This window comes from Miscanthus floridulus, chromosome 5, assembly GCF_019320115.1.
Source record: "Miscanthus floridulus cultivar M001 chromosome 5, ASM1932011v1, whole genome shotgun sequence".
NCBI classification, from domain to species: Eukaryota; Viridiplantae; Streptophyta; class Magnoliopsida; order Poales; family Poaceae; genus Miscanthus; species Miscanthus floridulus.
Genome location: NC_089584.1, coordinates 109,244,994 through 109,265,916, shown reverse-complemented (window position 1 = coordinate 109,265,916; position 20,923 = coordinate 109,244,994). Strand labels below are relative to the sequence as shown.

Genomic DNA, 20,923 nt, shown 5'->3' with positions numbered 1-20,923 from the left:
ACGCATCTTCTTGATATTAGTTTTAGTTAAGTTTGTCTACAGGTCTTGAATCTTCTTGATATTAGTTTTAGTTAAAGGCGTGCAGTGTACTTGTTGACGCTGATTCAGTAATGGCTTCGTGTTCAGACCCTGAACCAGTTCTGTTCATTAATCCCCATTTTTCTTGATTAGTTGTAGCACGCACCTGCATTGCTCTAACAAGAGGTGTTCGAGGGAATGCCTATGATGGAATCCAAACATGACTTTATTCTTTTCTCTTCTGATAGAATGACGGGATAACAGCATGTTCGGGAGGCCGTATCGTATCATGGATTATTTACTGCTGGCTAGTTTGGTGTGAGAGAAAAATACCGTTCCCAGCTAGAAATTTACGATCGTTTATGAGCAAGCGAACAGGCTGTAAATTTGTCGTCGTCCTTCTAAAAAAAGTTAGGCCATCGACTTCTTTCTGAACATTTGCGTGTCCTTCCCTACGTCCACAATAATACGAACAAAACGAAAACAGTGAGCTTGATGTCAGTAAAAAAAACGGAAAACTGTGAGGTCTGATAATCTCATGTCAGTGCAGTACGAGCAAACACTGGCCATATCAACTGTTCACGCATTCAAACAAAAGCCAGAAGTCGGCAGCTATTTGAATTCTAGAAACTGGGAGACCTTGGAATCTTTTGCATGCGATACATGCCGCCAAATTACAGGGCTTGGAGCATACGGATCCAAGCGTATGAAACAAATAGCCTTATTTTTGTCCCTTCCCATGCCTGAAGCTGGGCTGGAAACACACAATACTCAAGAAACAGTTGTTCTTGAGCAGAGCACTACAGTACCTACCTACATCAACTTCCGTCGTCCAGTGCGCGCAAACTCGCAAGCAACAGAGCAGCTCAAAAGCGAGCGCAGGTAGGTACGCCCCCCACAGGCCACAGCTTTTCCGCAGACACGCGTGGAAATCAGCGTCCACGTCGGCTCCGGACACGCCATGATGGATGCCGACGCCCGCGGGGATGCGGATGCCCTGTGGTGTGGATTTTCGAGCCGCTTCGCGTCGTGATCCTGAATGGACATGGCGGTATGTGGTAGCTCGGCGCAGGCTCAGGTGCGCTGCGGCGGGGCGGCGACGGCGGTGGCACGGGAGGTGTTGTTGAGCTCGAACCAGACCTGCCGGAAGACCTTGACGATGCAGTCGTGGTGCTCGTCGGCGTTGAGCGACAGGTAGCACGCCAGCAGCGTCTCCAGCTCCTCGGGGCGCCCCACCATGCGCTTGCTCGCGATCATCTCCACCATCGACGCCCGGAACGCGCGCTGCGGGTCCCGCGTCCGCCGCACCACCGCGAATCGCTCCAGCTCCGACACCGCCGCCGCCGCGGCGTTGCTAGGCCTAGGCGAGCGCACGCGCACCGCGCCCACCAGGCGCGCGCCGGCCGCCGGGGCCTTCGCCGAGGAGAATGACCGCCGCCCGCTGACGACGCGCCGGCGCCGGCGCCGGCGGCTTCGTGTCGTCCGCTTCTCCTCCTCGTCCGTGTCGGAAGATGGCAGCGGGGGCAGCATCGGCGCCAGCGTCCGCACCGGAGCCGGTGTCGGCGGCGCCGCCTTCGGGGAGAGGGAGGCGAGGTGGCCGAGCGGACGAAGGTCGCGGTCGCCGCCGACCGAGAAGTGGCGACGGTGGTACAGCTGCCGCACGGTCGCGGCCTCGGTCCTGCTGCAGGTGTCATCGTTGCCCACCGAGCGGCGACGCGGGGCGATGCCTGCCACCGTGTCCCGGGTAGTGTCGTCGCGACGCGGGACGATGCCAGCTGCTGCCTCTGCCTCGGCGGCGGATGATGACGAAGAGGCCAGGCTGCTCCGCGACGCCGACGCCGACGCCGACGCGGTGCTGGGGCTGGTGGGCTTGTGGAAGCAAGACGGGAATGCGGTGGCGACCTGAGCGGTGTCGTTCTTTGCCTCGGGCGTCGCATGCCCGGCCTTGGTAGCGGCCACACCGTTCTTGGCCGTGAGCTTGGCAAGCCATGCCAAGGGCGAGAAGGACGAGAAGATCGCCTTGCTCTTCCCCTTGCTCTCTCCCTGGCGCTCTTGCTCCGGTGGTTGCAGGGATTCCCTCTGCTGTTGCTTACTGCTTCTAAGCCCCCACCTCATGGCTGGCGTTTCGTGAGCTTGGCTCTTGACCTTTGGAGGCTGGACAGTGGAGAGTGAAAGAGTGGTGAGTGAAGAGGAGTGTCTGAGAGGGGCTGGGACTTTAAAGTGGGAGGTTTTGGCGGTTCACCGCATGAGGAATGCGAGGTGTGGTTGGTGTGGGTGCCATTGGAAATTTGCAACTTTCCGTAGAATAGAATAGCAGAAATTTGCAATGCGACTTTGAGTTTGAACTATGAAGTCGTGAGAGCTTTTCTGCCACGCCACAAGAAGTAGCGGGAAAGTGGCTGTTTCACTTTTTTTTTCTTGGCGCTTCTTTCTCGTGCATGCGTGCCTCTGGGCTATGCCTGATTGATTTCCGTGATTGGTGCTAGTGATTTTCAAGCACTCTGTGTAGGAGTACAAGTGTACAGCATGCTGCTACTGTGAGCCTGTTTGGTTCCACACCTAAAATTTTAGTAGCCTCCAAAATTTACTAGTGATCCATATTTAGTTATCCTCGTTAAAGACCACTAAAGACTTGTTTGGTTACCCTGTTAAAATTTAGCTACTAAACTTTAGTCATTTCGTTACTAAACTGCCAAATAAACTAACTAAAAATAAACTAAATTAGTTTAGTCACGTTAGTCAACCAAGAGTAACTAAAAGTGAGCTAAAGTGTCCGGTTGACAAGGGTTGTCCCTCGTTGTTGCTGGTCCTCGACTCTAATTTGGGCATTCATTAAGGGTGGCTTGGTCTTTGTTGAACTACTTTAATGGTCTTTAGTTACTTTTAGGGGGTGTTTGGTTCCTACAGGAAAATTTTAGTCCCTGTCCCATCGGATATTTGATACATGCATGAAGTATTAAATATAGACGAAAAAATAACTAATTGCATAGATTGTGGCTAATTTACGAGACGATTTTTTTAAGCCTAACTAGTCCATGATTTGACAATGTGGTGCTACAGTAAATATGTGCTAATGGCGGATTAATTAGGCTTAATAAATTTGTCTCGTAAATTAGTCTCCATCTATGTAATTAGTTTTATAATTAACTCATATTTAGTTCTCCTAAATAGCATCCGAACGTCCGATGTGACATGGACTAAAATTTAGTCCATGGAACCAAACACCCCTTAGTCACGGAAACCAAATAGGGGCAACTAAAGTTTAGTCACTAGTTTTAGTAGCTAAATTTTAGTCAAGGGGAACCAAACATGTCCTAAAACAGCTATCCCATGTACACTATAATTACTTTTAGCTGTCCCTTATTGACTAAAAGCCACTAAATTTTAGTGATCCCTAAATTTTAGTGAGGTGTTTGATATTTTAGTGACTAAAAGTAACTACTAAAATTTAGGAGGAAAAATCTCTATCGGCCTGTTCGCTGGTTGGTTTCTGGACTGGTTTAGGCTGGCTGATGCCGGTTTGTTGTGAGAGAAAAACACTGTTGGCTGGCTGGTTTGGGCTGACCGAAACAAACAAGCCAACAGGCATATCTCATTTTTTTTAATAGGGCGATGCAGATTAAAGGACAAGTGCCGGTAGTACTGCACTGCAGCCTTGCAGGAGTATGCACAGTGCCTGCCGGACTGTACGCGTGGATTTTGGGCCAGCTGTTCGTTTCATGGTAAACGACCGCGGATTATTCACTGCTGATTTCAGCTTATAATCTACGATAGTATGCCAGGAACGGGCTGCAGAAGGTTGGCTGTGCATGGCACTAGTTTAACTGTTTGTTTAAGCCTATCAGTCCCAGATCCTGTGTGGGAGGAACGAGGATCAACGGAATGCACCCCAAGTGCCGCTTCGGGAACAGAGAGGATGCCGGGCGCAGGCGTGACCGGACCTTCGCGTGCGTGCGCCTGCGCGCATGGATTTCGCTAGGGCCATACTGCGTCCCATCTCTGCGTGCACGCTCCAGTTGCTGGCACCGGCGCACAAGGGTTATGTTTGTTTCTCTTATAATTTATACTTTTCAGTTTATTTTTTTAATTAAAATGTTTTTTTTTCATAATAAATTAGTCGAAACAGTATTTCGGTTTTTTTTTAACCAAACGAACCGGGCCAGTAACACACCGTAGCACCGAGCAGCGAGCGAGCACACAGAGACCCCAGGGAGGGCCATGCCTTTCTTGTCATCGCGGACGCGGAGCGGAGCTCGCGCCATCGACAGACAACCACACAGAACTGCGGAAGCGGCGAAAGTGGCAGACACGCGCAGGCGCGCAGCGCAGAATGGGAAATTCGGGCAGCGCGGGGCCAGGCAGGTCTGCCCTCCGCTCCTGCCTCTAGTCCTGGCTACTGTTCTCGTTACATTTCCTGCACCAGTGCACCGCCTCTGCCGGTGCGCAGCGAGCACCGCCTGTCGGCCTGGCCTGTCCCGCCCCGCCCCACCCCGGGCGGCTTCATTGTTTGAATCGAACGGCGTCCTGGGCGTCCTGCCACCTCACGCCTTCTTGAGTCTTCTGACCGGCGACTCGACGGCGGTGCACGGTGAACACATTCCGTGGACGGTAATAATACTACTAGTAAAGAGTAAAAAAATCGATGGGCATGACTGAGGAGACCCGGCGATGCGCTGTTGCACGTCAGCACCAACTGATGCGGGGGCTGCTTCTAGCGCTTTGGCAGAGTGAAACACGAGCTGATGCATTTTGTGCTGTTTCTGTGATTGTGAATGAAGGGCATGTTTGGTTCCTGTCTTCGTTGAAGTCGGGCTAGGATTAAAGACGGGTAGCATGTTCGGGAGGCCGTAAACGATCGTGGATTATTTACTATTGATTGGTTTAGTGTGAGAGAAAAACACTGTTTTTTGCTGAAAATTTACGATCGTTTACGAGCAAGCGAACAGGCTGTGGGTAGGCTTAGTCTGGCAAACCAACATGCACTTATTTGGTTGCATGGATTATCTAAGAGGGTGTTTGGTTCTTTAGTCACTCCTAAAATTTATATCACATCAAATATTTAGATACTAATAAGGAGCATTAAATATAGATTAATTACAAAACCAATTACATAGATGGAGGCTAATTTTCAAGACGAAATTTTTAAGTCTAATTAATCTGTCATTAGCACATGTTTACTGTAGCACCACGTTGTCAAATCATGGACTAATTAGGCTTAAAAGATTCGTCTCGTAAATTAGTCGCAAGTTGTGCAATTAGTTTTGTAATTAGTCTATATTTAATACTCCATGCATGTGTCCAAACATTCGATGTGATATGAATTTTAGGAGTTCCTACAGGAACCAAACAACCCCTAAGTCTGGTTTAGAATTGGTGTGTTTGGTTCCCTCACTTGGCTGGGATAGAATCACCTTATCTACTTCTTGGTAACTTCACTCCCTATAGCACATTCTATCTGGTCTGAATTCAGTTTTTTGTTTTTCCTGTTTTCAAAACTTACTCCCTCCATCCAAATTTAAGTGCTCCTTTGCACTTCAAAAAATTCCTAAAATAATCGGTTCCCACAGGGCCTGAACGTGGTATAGGAGCGCAACTTTTTAACGTGGCAGAGGCGGACAGAGCAGTGTAGCACTAGTATTTTTTTTTCTCTACGGACACGGTTTGTTTGACCTGTACAACACTGCAGCATAGGGGTAGAAAGGTAATTTGCCACCTCCTCTAAGTTACCACGATTGAACCTAGATGTGCGGTTATTGTCGGACGGAGGGAGTAGAATCTTTGAAACCAAGTTTTTGATGTTGGTCCTTTAATCAATGTTAGAGACCTCAGATCGATAAACAACTTTGCTTAAAGACAATCATCAAGTTATTTTGCAAAATTGAGAGAACGAGAGAGAGAGGAAGATGTGCTGTCAGTCGCTACACTAGCACCTTCTGCTTCGCCGCCGGCAATCTCCACGCATCGGAGAAATTTGTCGTCGCAACGCCACCTCCGCCCAATTCCTCTAGCACGCAGCTTCGCCTCGCCCTTGTGCACCACCCTAGCTAGCTTGCGTCGCCTATAACCACCGGAATCGTCCCCGGTGCCGGTTGGCGCCATGGCCGCCGTCGGTACCAACACGGCAATGGACGCCCTCCCCTCGTGGCCGCCACGTGCAGGCGCCCAACGGCTCTCTCGCGGCGCCGCCCAAGGCCCCCTCGACCCCTCCCCGATGATGCCACTCCAGGATCCGCGAGATCCATGGGCGAGGTTGCCGAGGGAGGCGCAACCATGCGCGGGACCACCAGGGGCAGCGCGGACGTGCATGGGTGCGGCATCGGGGATGGCTCGCGCTCGTAGCTAAAAGTGCAATCAAGCCCTAATTATGAGTTTTGGTGATAATGACCACGCAATTTGAAAACTAATGAGATTTATCAAGAAGACAAGCAGGAAATTTATATTCAAGGATGCTACACAAAACGGAGGAGCCTCTAATTACAAATATAGATGGCTTCAAACTCAAAAGAGGTTTAAGATTCTTTTATCTCTTGAATTTGAGTATAGAAAAAGCCGTACTATAATGAATGATACAATGCTTAAGCTAATATGTGCTACCAAGTGCTCAATTAACCACAAGCATCCTCAGATTCACAGCCAAGATAGTCTACACTTCATTATTACCCTTGCTGTCCTGTGTGGTGCGAGCTCCGACTCGCCTGACCCCTTGGTGCGAGCTTCAACTCGCCCGCCCTTTGGGTGCGATCTCTGTCTCGCCCGACCTCTTGGGTGCGAGCTCCAGTTCACCCGATCGTTTATTCGTGGCCTTCGTCTCACCCGACCCCAAGGTCGCGGGCTCCTGCTCGCTCGACCCTTTGGTCGCGGGCTCCATCTTGTTCGATCCTAAGGATGCAAGCTCTGGCTCGCCCGATCCTTTGGTCGTGGGCCTCGTCTCGCCTGACCTCTTTGGTGCAGTGTCCGTTGAGGGCTAGGGTATATATATATACCTTTCTCTTCTCCCCCAACGGCTATCTGTGATTTAAGTGATCGTTGAGGGCTGGGGTTATATATACCTTTATCTTTCCTCCTCAATAGTAACCAACAAACCAGCTCTCTTCTTCCTCACTTCAACACGCTTAAAATAGAGCAGGAGCTCTCTCTCTCACTCCATTGTTGACCTTAAGCTCCCAAGTAAATCCATTGATTTTGCTATCAATCCTTGAGGGAAAAGGGTCCAAAACTTGAATAGAGAGTAGCTCCATTGATTCCTAAACTCTAAAGAGCACTTGGTTCATGTCTTAGCCGGCGGTTGTGTTTGTTACTCTTGGAGCTTGGCTCCTAGCCGGCTAGACCATCACCCATGGAGCTTGCCAACTTATGTGGCACCCTCAGGAGGTTTGTAACCACCTCTTGCAGCAAATAAAATCACACCTCATCTCAAGAGTTCACTCTCTTGACTTGAGAATGAGGTAGGGTTGCAAATCCCTAAGCCTTAGTGGTATACCTCAACAACATGGACATAGGCAAGCCTTGGTGGTGAGTTGAACCATGGGATAAATCCTTATGTCATCTTGCGCTTGTGTTGCTACACTTGTGTTCTTGTTGGTGTTGAGGTGATTTCTAGGATTGAGGCCGATCTACTTGTGTGTGACGTTCCCACCACTTTCAGCTGTCGATCTGCATTCTACTACCCTACAGGAAGCTAAGAAATATACTCGGTCTAAATTTCGTTGGGTAGATTTTGAACCGTAAACTAATCTCTTCTGTAGGTGCGGCAGTGCCACGCTCATAGAGCGACAATGTTGCGGTTGCGGGTGAATTTAACTTTGGTTTGAGTTGAATTTTTGTATGCCTATTCACCCCCCCTTTAGGCATATCAAAGATCCTACAAGTGGTATCAGAGCCAGGTTACCTCATGTGTGCTTCACCACGTGAGGTATGGAGCCCAGGGGAGGATCTGGTGTTGTGAAGCTAATCAATGTCAATCTAGGAGATGTTGGGCTGCATAACACTGATAGCAATGAGCTTAGCGCCTCTACAACGAGCAACTCCACGCTCCCGCAACTAGAGGCGACCAATGCCAAAAAAGCTCAAAATGAAGAAGAAAGAAGATGAAGGGCAGATAGAAAAGAGAAAAGAAAAGCAAGAGAAAAGAAGAAGAAGGAGCAACAGCGGTTTGAAGAGAAGAAAGCAAAAAAAGAATAAAGAAGACTCAAGAGAGAAGCTAGAAGAAAAAGAAGAGAAGCAAGAAAGAAGAAGGAACAAGAAGTAAAAGCCTCCAAAGCATCTTCAACTGAGCTATCTAGCAGCTCCGAAGATGGTGATGATGATGAGTCCTACCAAGTGCATAGTGTGGGGGTATTAACCCCTATACCCTTACGGCTAGGCTTGGACCGGCCCGGATCAGTGGGTCCGGTCCACCAAAAGACGACGCACGGCCCGGCCAAACTGTTCGGAGTCCCGCGCAAGGAGTCAAGGCAGATTTAGCGATCAAGCAAGATCCTGGTTGGTTAGAATAGGAATCCTTATCCGGCCACATATGGCAATTGCAACTGGCAAGGATTAGTTTCCAGATCTGTAACCCTGTTCCCCAGACTATATAAGGCAGGCAGGGGACCCCTCTAAAAATCATCTCTCATTGACATACAGCAATATAATCAGACGCAGGACGTAGGTATTACGCCTTCTTGGCGGCCGAACCTAGATAAAACCTCGTGTCTGTCTTGCGTCACTGTCTTGTTTGTGGCTTGCGCATCTGTCTGCCGACAATCTACTACCTTGGGCATACCCCTAGGTAGACTACCGACCATATTTCATCGATAGTGGCGCGCCAGGTAGGGGTGTGCGTACTGCTCTCTAAGCAAACAAGATGGTCATCATCTCCGGCTCCATGGCTACACCGAACGGCCTCATGTTCACCGTTGGCCAGATCACCTGGACCACTGGCTCTGATGACTTCATTGCCATGACCACGAAGGAGGCGTGGATTCAGTCTACGCCGACCACTGCCTCACCTGCATCAGCTACGGCTTCGACCATGGTGGATACGGCTCCGACCACGATGGATACGGCTCCAACCACGATGGATCTAGCTCCGACCACGGTACATCTGGCTCCGACCATGCCCGCATCACCTTCAGCCATGCCGACAACCCGTCATCCGCTTCCTCACTACAAAGGGAAGCAGATTGACAACACCGACCTGCTCGACTCCATCGATCGGGTCGGCACCAAACTCGCTAAAACCCTAGCTCTAGTAAGTATGATTCAAAGTCAACCTAATAAGCAGGTAACCGCACCCCACAACAGACCTACCCGACCAACTCGGGCCAGTCGTCCTGCACGACTTGGTATAGATCTCGTGGTCATATCTACTCCTGAAGGGCGCTCCGCTCGTCGCCGGCCAGCCTCCACGACGGGTCTCCGGCTCTTCGAGTACGAAGCCTCGATGGAGAACTACCAGGCCTAGCCCTATGGCCTACAAAACGCTGCCTCCAACTACGCATATAACATACAACGCTGCTCGGATCTGGGTTTTGTACATCGGCCTCGATCGAGGCCAAGCAACTTCGTTAATATGATCCGGATTGAGGATTATCAAGAAGGATCCGTCCACACAGTCCAAGAGGGTGACTCCAGCTCCTTGTCTGGCATCGCATCTAATGCCTCCTTCCACACTGAGCTCTAGCATCACGATGATGAAGGCATCGAATACGATCTGGATATCCCAGACCACGCCCCAGGTTTCCCGCAATTCCCGTCTTTCCCACCAAGGCGAGGTGGTTTGATCAACATTGTCAGTAATGACGAACCACTAGCAGTTGGCGAAAGAGAACAAGAAAGGATTGCACGCGAGGTATGCAATATTGACCAATTTAATCGCCGGCAAATTGAAGCTAAAGCAGAAGAGGAGGCACGACGCATAAGGGTCCAACCACGTGACCTCAACAATGCTTTCGATAGGGTGGGGGACAAATAGGTCTTTAGGACTCCAAGTGTCAACGTAGCCATCGCCATGGCGACAATACAACGGCTACCCAACACCCCGAAAACCCAGGCAGTTCGTGATGATATACAAGCTTATCTGACGGCTACTATGGCTCAGACTGTAGAGATGGTGAATCAAGCCTGGGCTCCATCCGTTTCAGTCGAGTCAAGCCACAGCCGCCAATACTCAAGTTACTCACAACCACTCAACCAACGTGGCTCGCGCAACAATGACCCATTAGACAACCGTCAAGGCGGAAACGACGGTCATGATGGTGGTCGGGACGACAACTACCATCGGGAGGACAACCGCCGCGACGTTCGGGATGACAACCGTCGAGATAACTGCGATAATCACCGCGGTCGTAGGGTTAATCAGGATGGCAACCAGGATCGCCATGAAGGCAATAACGATCTCCGCCGCTACCTCGGGGAACATGATTTGCGCGATCGCATCAACCAGAGAGCCAACGATCGAGCATCCCACGAAAGTTATCGCTGTATGGAATATGACACTACCCATGGCCCGCCGGGTCTGAAGCAGTTTACTCCGCACCTTCGCCAAGTCATATGGCCCAAGAACTTCAAGCTTGAGAAACTTTAGAAGTACGACAGCAAGGAGAACCCCGAATTATGGGTCATGCTCTACGAAACTGCATGTAAATCAGCCATGGCTGACGAGCACATCATGTCTAACTACTTCCCAGTCGCTGTTGGCCATGCAGGTCACCAATGGCTGGTCAGCTTGCTAGCGAACAACTTTGATTCTTGGCAAGAGCTCAAGCACGCTTTCATTGACAATTTCATTGCAACTTGCGAGCAACCGGGAAACAAATACGATCTGCAATGGATTCGAGATCGGAAAGATGAGCCACTGCGCGAGTACGTCCGGTGTTTCTCAGAGATGCGCATCAAGGACCCGTCAATCTCCGACAGTGAGGCAATCGAGGCTTTCATCACTGGCCTCCGCTTCCATGATGCCCTAAGGGACAAGCTCCTACGCAAGAGGCCAGATTCGGTTACAACGCTCCTGGCCACCGCTAAGAAATATGCAGATGCCGACAACGCTAAAAAAATAATTATCGAAGAAGCGGCAAGGGTTCCACGCTCCAACCACCCCCACACCACGATGACTACCACAGCAACCATGGTTGGAACGACAATTTTGACCGCCGCAACCAGCGCAACGACTCCCGCGACCACCATGACCAATGTAATCAGCGGCGTAATTGCCATGACGATTATAGGGGCAAGCATGCTTGGGAAGACGATGGTGAGGTCAACACCGTTAAAAAAAGGTGGCGGACATCGTAACTACGAAGACGACTACACCAAAGCATTGAAAGGATCATGCCAGCTCCATCCTAAGTTAAACCATATCATGGAGAATTGCCGCGTTCTTAAGTCCATCTACACGCGTCAACAGGCTCTGGATACGTCCGACAAGCCTAACGATGTGGGGGAACAATGTAACGAGGACAACGACGACAAAGACGCAGATCCTCGTCACAAGTACGTCAAGCCAACTGATTGCGTGCACACCATCATCGGTGGCAAAGTGTCCATTGAGACCAAATGAAAACACAAGCTGCTCGCCCGCGCTTGCTTGAATGTGGCCAACACCGATAATCTCCTCATCGATCCATGGCTCCCTCCATGGTCTCACCACGAAATCTCCTACAGCAGAAAGGACCAATGGGCCGCAATACCTGAGCCAGAACATTTTTCCCTGGTCCTCAATCCTTGTATCAACAAGGTTTAGTTCGATAGAGTACTAATCGACGGCGGCAGCTCCATCGACATACTGTTCAAGAACAGTCTGCCCGCCCTGAAAATAGCCCAGGCGGACCTCAAGCTGTATGAGGCACAGTTCTAGGGTGTTCTCCCTGGACAGAGCTCTACACCTCTCGGGCAGATCACGTTACCTGTGCAATTTGGGACTCCAGACCACTTCCGCACCGATTATGTCAACTTCGTGGTCGCTGACTTCATCGGTACCTACCATGCTATTCTTGGTCGACCATCGCTCACCAAGTTCATGGCCATACCTCATTATAGGTATCTGGTGCTCAAGATGCCTACCGAGAAAGGAGTTCTAACCCTCCGAGGCAATGTGTACGTAGCTTATACCTGCGAGGACGACAGTTTCAAAATAGCAGAGGCTCACGACCTCTCTATTCGCATGGCAGAAACCATGCTCAACGCCAAGAAGACCTTGACTGACCACCTAGAGATCCTAGAGCTCGAGGCTCCACGCAAGAACATCAAGTCCAAGGAGCACAAGGTGATCCAGCTGATCGATGGTGATCCCAGCAGAACGGCCCTTATCGGGGCCAACCTGGATCCCAAATAGGAAGACACGCTCGTCAGGTTTCTAAGGAGCAACGTGGATGCGTTTGCATGGAAACCTGCTGACATGCCCGGTGTACCTCAGAATTTGATTGAGCACTCCTTGAATATCAACGGCAAGGCCAAACCTATCAAGCAGAAGCTACGACGGTTCGCTCACGACAAAAAGGAAGCGATTAGGGTAGAAGTTACATGGCTTTTGGCAGCCGGATTTATCAAAGAAGTGTATCATCTGGAGTGGTTAGCTAACCCGGTTCTTGTACGCAAAAAGAATAATGAATGGAGAATGTGCGTTGATTATACTGATCTCAACAAACACTACCCTAAGGACCCCTTTGGCTTACCTCACATAGACGAGGTCATAGATTCAACCGACGGTTGTGAGCTGCTTTCCTTTCTCGATTGCTACTCTGGTTATCACCAGATCGCTCTCAAAAAGGATGACTAGATCAAGATATCTTTTATCACGCCTTTTGGCACCTACTGCTACACGACCATGTCGTTCGGGCTCAAGAACACTGGGGCTACCTACCAACACGCTATACAGGCCTGCCTCAACAATGAGATAAAAGATGGCCTTGTCGAGGCTTACATTGATGATATAGTTGTTAAAACCAAGGAAGCACATACCCTTGTTGACAACCTAGAACGCACCTTTGCAGCCCTTAACACATTCCAGTGGAAATTAAACCTAAGAAAGTGCATCTTTGGTGTTCCTTCTGCCATCTACTTGGCAACGTCGTCAGTCACGATGGCATACGCCCTAACCCAAAGAAAGTCAAAGCTATCTTGGACATGAAGCCGCCAAAAGGGTGAAGGATGTTCAGAAGCTTACCGGATGCATGGCCGCCCTCAGCTGTTTCATATCAAGATTAGGCGAAAAAGGATTACCGTTCTTTAAACTGCTCAAAGCATCCGAAAAGTTTGAGTGGTCGGAGGAAGCAGATGTTGCCTTCACACAGCTGAAACAATACCTTACGTCACCTCCGGTCCTCACTGCTCCTAGAGAAGACAAAACACTCCTGCTTTACATTACAGCTACTAATCGAGTGGTCTTCACGGCCATGGTGGTCGAGCGCGATGAGCCCAGCCACGTCTACAAGGTACAATGATCAATCTATTTCATCAATGAGTCCAAGACTAGGTACCCACAGATTCAGAAGTTGATCTACGCCATACTGATAAGATCCCAAAAGTTGAAACACTACTTCGACGGATATCGTGTGGTGGTCATGACTGAGTACCCTCTGCGAGACATCATTAGCAATAAGGATGCGAATGGGTGCATCATTAAATGGGCAATGGAGCTATGCCCCTTCTCCTTGGAATTTGCAAGTCGTACTACAATCAAGTCTCAGGCACTCGTCGATTTCATCGTCGAGTGGACAGACCTAAGCACGCCTGCCTCTCTCGGATTCGACAAGTATTGGACGATGTACTTCGATGGCTCTCTCAACATTGACGGTGTGGGAGCAGGAGTCCTTTTTATGTCACCATCCAAGGAGCAGCTTCGGTACGTTCTCAGGATTTATTTCCCAGCATCTAATAATGTTGCCGAGTACGAGGCATGCCTACATGGTTTGCGCATTGTGGTTTTGCTTGGCGTTAAGTGTCTCTATGTCTATGGAGACTCGGCTCTGGTCATCAACCAACTCAACAAGGACTGTGACACAACCAGCGAAAAGATAGATGCATACTGCAAATCTATCAGAAAGCTAGAAGGCAGGTTCTATGGCATCGAGTACATACACATGGTCTAGGACAAGAATCAAGCAGCAGATGCGCTGTCAAAGTTAGGATCATCCCAAGCCAAAATCCCACATGGCGTATTCGTCCAGGACCTGCTCACACCTTCTATCGAAGAGGAAGAATCTATGGCAGACAAGCCTCCAGACCAGCAATTGGTGGCTACGGTTCCAGCGTCGAGCACCACTAAAACGCCTCTAACCACTCATGAGCCCAATTGGAGAATACCTTTCATCAAGTACCTAACAGATGGCAGTAGCTACACTGATCGAACCGAAAACGAGCGCCTAATGCGTCGCAGTAAGTAGTACCTGCTCGTCGATGGCAAGCTATGGCGCAAAAACACAAAAGAAGAAATCTTGATGAAGTGTATAACCTAGGAGGATGGTGAACATCTCCTAGACCAAATCCACTCTGGCTCCTACGACAACCACGTGGCCTCAAGAACGCTGGTCGGTAAGGCTTTCCAAGCAGGGTTCTATTGGCCGTCAGCAGTAGCCGACATAGAAAAGCTAGTCCACCACTGTGAGGGTTGCCAGTTCTTCGCTAAGAGAATCCACGTACCAGCACATGAGATCTAGACAATACTAGCCTCTTGGCCCTTCGCATGCTGGGGACTGGATATGATTGGGTCCTTCAAATTGGCTCCTGAGAAATTTACATGCGTCTTCATACTGATCGATAAATTTTCTAAGTGGATAGAATACATGCCTCTGGTATAGGCATCCTCAGAAAAGGCTGTCACGTTCCTCGACCAGGTCATCCACCGTTTTGGCATACCCAACAGCATCATCACTGATCTGGGTACTCAGTTCACCGAGAACGCTTTTTGGGACTTCTGCGATGAAAGGAGCATAGTAGTAAAATATGTCTCGGTGGCGCACCCTAGAGCTAATGGACAAGTCGAGCGGGCAAATGGCATGATCTTGGATGCATTGAAGAAGAGGATGTATAGAGAAAATGACAAAGCTCCTGGAAGATGGCTCAAAGAGTTGCCAGCTGTGGTCTGGGGCCTCAGAACTCAGCCCAGTCGTAACACCGACGTCTCACCATACTTTATGGTTTATGGTGCTGAGGCAGTCCTCCCAGCAGATATAGCTTTCAGATCAGCACAGGTAGAGAACTTTGACAAAGGCAGGGTCAATGAAGTACGGGAGCTAGAAGTGAATAGTGTAGAAGAGAAGCGGCTCGATTCTTGTGTACGTACAACCAAATACCTTGCTGTTTTATGCAGGTACTACAATAAGAACATTAAAGAGCAGTTCTTCATGGTCAGGGACCTGGTCCTGAAGTGGAAGATGAACCAAGCCGGTGTCCATAAACTCGCAACCCCATGGGAGCGGCCTTTCATGATCAAGGAAGTCACACGACCAACGTCTTATAGGTTAGCTCACTTGGACAGTACGGACGTACCAAACTCATGGCACATCAACAAGCTTAGGCGTTTCTATGCTTAACCACTGAGATATGTACTCCTTTTGTACTTTTGATTTACTTCAATAAAGCTATTATGATTTCTCTGACCACTCTAATGTGTCACTTCAAATTTTATGGTTATTCTAACTTAGCCAGTAAAGGCCGACCACCATTCCTTCTATGGTTTTCAGAGCAGGCCCTGTCTCTGATTCCTCCCAACATGTGCATGGGATCCGCTCTCTACGTTACGGATGATCGACAGGTCCCCCCTAGTTTGACTTGTCTGCGTCTATGTGTGCACAGGTCACGCACCTCACACTCCGACCACATGGCAAACTAGGGCTACACAAACTTTTTGGGATGACGTGTCGAGCAAAATAGTACAACTAAATAGAACATTAACATGTTCTCACTTAGTTACACCAAAATGATTTTCAAGCTTAAATACGTTTTATACAAAGCAAACAAGCTTATGATGATATACAGTTATATTATTACAAGCTTGCCTGAAGAGGCCCAAGTTTACAATAACACAACTATGTCCTTCTTCTACAGCTCTAAGCCTATTACATTGGCTGGTCGGGGCGCACGACACCTACTGCTCGCTGTTTCCAATAGTCTACTCGAGTCTTGAAGACTCTTGTGCTGGTCAAGCTAAAGAGGATGGCCCTACCGATGCCTGGCTGGTCGAGACCGCATGCTTCGTTGGTTGGCTTGCAACTGATGGTGTTTCCAGCTGACTTGTTGATGGCGTACCCTGTATAGGTGTTGTCCCACCTCCACACAGGTTAATGTCGCCAATTATCTTTGACAACAGGTCCAGCTAGGCCATCCGAAGCTCCTTAGCCTTGTCTAGGTCTACCTCCTTTGGGTACCCAGCCTCCAAGCACTTGAGATCGATCAGGGGGTAGTGGGCACGCACCATGCTTAGCACATGTGCACCCGTGTACTCACCCGCCTCCTTCACGAACTCTTGGAACCATTCCCATGCCTTTCGGCATCTCTCGACTAGTCTGGGCTGTGGCATCCTTGGCACTTCCTCTGTGAGCGCCGGGTCGATAAGGTCGAGGATGGGTAAAATGCTAGTTGCCACCTCCTGACACCGGTTCTTCCATGTATCCCGATCATCGGTGGTCTCTAGGCATCGCGCCTTCTAGCTGTCACGATCTTTCATCATGGCCTCTAGGTGTTTCATCATTGCAACACGTACAAGACATCAAAATGTAATAGCACGACAAGTTAAGATGGGCAACAGAATGAGCAAGGTGGTCTAGAACACTTACTTTTTAGTTCCTCCTTCATCTTAGTTGTGCAGTCCCAGAGTTGAGACTGGTCGTGCGCCAGTTTCTCGTTGTCCTCCTTTAGATGACCACACTCTGCGGTCACACGGCTATTCTCCTCTTGGAGGTGGGTTACTTCAGCTTCTAAGCCTGCACTATAGCTGTCACTACCAACAATGCAACAACACGTGTCATGCACTTGCTGTGATAAAATGACAACTTACTTGTTTTTTCCTGCTCTTTGTTACTGAGATGGACGACTAGGTTCTGGTTTTTTGCATCTTGTTCCATCCTCTCCTGGTCGGTGGCTTCAAGTTGGCGGCGCAGGTGTTCCACCTCGGCTGCCAGTTCTCTATTGTTTGCCATGATTCCCTCAATCTGGTTGAAGCACCTCTTTCGGTACTTTGCGGTCTTCATCAAGTCCTGCACATAAACAAGCTAAGTTGGATAGTTTGACTAAATAACAGGATCAAGTGGTCAAGCCAAACATACCTAGACTTCTATCACCAGACGTTTTGCCGCTCGTTCAACTTTTAGGGTCTCTTCGACCTCTAGGATTTCTTCATGCATAACCCACATGTTGTTCCACCAGCGCGACACATATACATGTTGTCGTTTGTCTTGGGGATGGCCTAGGACCTCTTCTACTTCGTCCTCTTTGGCCTCTTGTTCAGGAGGCAGCGCTGGTCTGGAGTTTGTAGTCTCTGCGACCACTATGGCTTTCCCACAAGCCACGGCATCGGCAAGCGTGCTCTGTGCCACCTCTTGCTGCTGCTCCTCGGCTTGGTCTAGTCCCCTTAGCGTCGCAGTATCCCCCTCAGTAGGGCTAGTGCTCGGAGCACTTGTACTTAGCTCGGCTATCTTCTCGACCAGTTGCTCGGGGACTGTCATCTGGCTGCTCGTCTGCTGAGTTCCGATGGAATTTCTTCTATGGGTTCCTCCACAACCGGCTGCTGGGTAGTTCTTTCTGCCATTGCTGGCGATGCCATGCCACACTCGGCTAGCTGGTCGGGATTTTCAGTGGACGCTGACCTAATATATCAGAGATAAGTTCAGAAAACAATAGTATTCAATACAAATTGTAAGCTTACATCAAGGGTATAAATACTTACAGCTTGGAAGCATGGAATGACGTGGCGAAGGAGCGTCTCTTCGACCGTGCTTACTCCATGTGCTCGGCGGGTTCCACCGGGTCTTTTTCTACAACTAGTACCGGCGCTAGGGTTTGGTGCTCGACCCCTTCTCTGCTTGTCCTCTGTGTTGTAGTGGTCGGTGATGCAATCCCTGCTGGCACAGAGGAGCCACCCTGCTCCATCGACTCCATTTGTCTCCTCCTCTTTCGAGGGACGAGTCGAAAGATGTCCGCATCCTCTGTTTCATCGTCTGAAAGAGGGAAGATGGCCTGACAACGTTTGTTGGCTGCCGGCCGCTTGATAGCAGCCCTGGTCGTTGCCTCCTCTCCAACCTCAAGTACGGACCAGTCGACGTCTTCGGCCCTAGCACTGGTCTAGGCAGTTGGGCCGACAACTTGTGGCCAATCCACACCAGGGGGTGGAGACACAAACACTGCTGCCCTATCACGACCATTACTCTAGGAAACATAAAGACGACAGCACAGTCAATTTCTATTCCAGCATAATTCTACAGCTACAAGGACTCATAATTTACCTTTGGGGGAGGTCGGGCCAGCTTGAAGGCATGCTCGATGTCGCTTAACCTGACATAATTGGGATCGGCTAGGTTGAATAGCTCCCCAATCCTGGCCTTGACTTTGATCTTGTCAAGCGCCTCTTTTCTGGTCCTCATTGGATCTGAGCTCCCCTGGTATTCGTAGCTAGGATGTACCCTCTTCTAGCAGGGCTGGATCCTTCGGCTGATGAAGTTCCCGACCATGCTTGGATCATCTAGCTTCCCCCATGGGATCATCCCAAGCAGTTCTGCGATCTATCCCAAGTGCTCGGGCTTCTTCGACCAGCTGTTCTTCTTCTCCGGAATCAACCCCACATCGTACAGGGTGATCGTGTTTGGCTCTTCATGGATGTAGAACCACTTCTTGCACCATTCGTCCAGTGATGTGTTCCAAGGGCAGTGCAAGTACTAGGCCTTCATCCTGTCACATAGATTGAGGTATATGCCTCTGGCTATCTTTGAGCCGTCGCTCCCTTTCTTTCATAGACAAAACAGATGGCGAAAGAGGTCAAAATGGGACTGGAAGCCACCATAGGCTTCACAAAGATGGATGAAGGTGGAGACAAGAAGAATCGAGTTGGGATGCAGATTGCAAATCCCAATCTCATAGTACAAATAGAGCCCCTAAAGGAAAGGGTGCACTGGAACCCTAAAACCCCGCTTGAAGAAATCCTCGAAAACCACAATCTCACCTGGTTGTGGATCGGGGTAGCTTTCTCCTTCCGGCGCATGCCATCCCACGAGTGCTTTGTTGTGGAGCACTCCCATGGCGACGAGGTCTTCGATGGTCTGCTCGTTGCTCCTTGACTTCCACCACTCCTTCACCATGACTCTGGATTTCTTCTAGGCGTCTCTCTTCGCCATTAATCTGTCCTTGCTAAGGGGTGAATGCGGTGGAGAGGGGATTGGTGATGATTTTGGAGGTGTAGGGTTCGGCAAGAGGAAGAAGAAGGTTGCGGTGGCGAATGATAATGGGGATCGGTAAAAAGTAACTTACTAGTTCTATATTATAAATAACCAAGAGCTCCGTCGTTTCGTCCGCCCAAGATTATTGGGGAGACGTGCGCACGTGCCACAGACGGTTATTTTTACAACCTTGAGATCTATGCCAATAAACGCGCCCCTTCGTTACTAGTGTACGCGCCTCTTCGTTGATAGTGTGAGAGGGCCCACACTGACGCACCTCTTTACAGGTGCCAAGTGACTGTTTGCTAGAAAGAGTAAGAAGACAGTGTGATGTGCTATACCTGTCTGCTTTTTTGACCAGATGTGTCAGATTGGACTTGATAGAGTAAGGAGATAAATACATACACCAAATAATAATACAAGAGGCGTTCGTTTTTTCGCAACATATCTTGTGCTCAAGAATGGACCAGACCACGGCCGTGCTCGGGGACTGCCCAGACCACTTCCGTGCTCGGGGACTGCTCCGACCACTACCGTGCTCGGGGACTACTCCGACCACTGCTCGGAGATTGCTCTCCTTGGCTATATGTGATTTGTACTCACATACAGTTTAGCGACATTTATTTAGACCTTGCTATAAGGCTCATACTTTGCCTTCCAGCAAGCTCGGGGACTATATCGGTACGATGCACCTACCGGTGCATCTCGTATCGCCTGCATGACGATTGGATTCTAAACTTTAGTGGGAATTCTTTTTAGACCCTGGCACCATGTGCTTGCGTCACCTAATACCAAGCTCGAGGACTAAGTGGGCACACTTCACCTTGCAGCGAATGTGTTTATTTAATCAACTCCTATGCTTTGATTGATTGTAAGGATTACTGCTGTGCTCGGGAACTGTCCCGACCACTAATCAGAGATCATTCTCCTCGGCTACATGTGATTTGTACTCACATACAGTTGAGAAACATTTATTTAGACCTTGCTACAAGGCTCATACTTCGCCTTCTAGCAAGCCCGGGGACTACATCGGTACGATGCACCTGCCGGTGCATCTCGTATTGCCTGTATGACAATTGGGTTCTCAACTTAACTAGGAATTCTTTTTAGACCCTGGCACCACATGCCTACGTCACCTACTACCAGGCTTGGGGACTAAGTGGGCACACTTCATCTTGTGGTGAATGTGTTTGTTTTTCGACCCCTACGCCTCTGATGATCAAGGATGCTACGCTTCAAGATTCACTTACGTTTCTTTTCAGAAATACAAGTGGGCACACTTCATAGGATGGAAATCTTTTTCTTTTTTCTTAAGAGCACCATACATTCTTCGGACAACCTACTTCTCCGGTGACAACGGTGGTCAGAGATGTCAAGGACTCAAGCCTTACTTGTTAGAGAAGGTTAAAATGGCATGTCCGCAGCATAATACATGGTGCTTGGGGACTAGCTGTGGGGGTATTAACCCCTATACCCTTACGGCTAGGCTTGGGCTAGCCTAGATTAGTGGGTCTAGTCCACCAAAAGACGACGCGTGGCCCGACCAAACTGTTTGG

At 49.4% G+C, this 20,923-nt stretch overlaps 1 protein-coding gene across 1 annotated transcript; it reads right to left on the bottom strand.

Annotated features, from left to right (window-relative positions):
• Positions 1–663: 663 nt before the first annotated feature.
• LOC136452978 (transcription repressor OFP3-like) lies at positions 664–2,170 on the bottom strand. Its single transcript, XM_066453557.1, has one exon. The coding sequence runs from the start codon at positions 2,131–2,133 to the stop codon at positions 1,093–1,095; it is 1,041 nt and encodes a 346-aa protein (XP_066309654.1). The 5' UTR covers positions 2,134–2,170; the 3' UTR covers positions 664–1,092.
• Between the last annotated feature and the right edge of the window lie 18,753 nt (positions 2,171–20,923).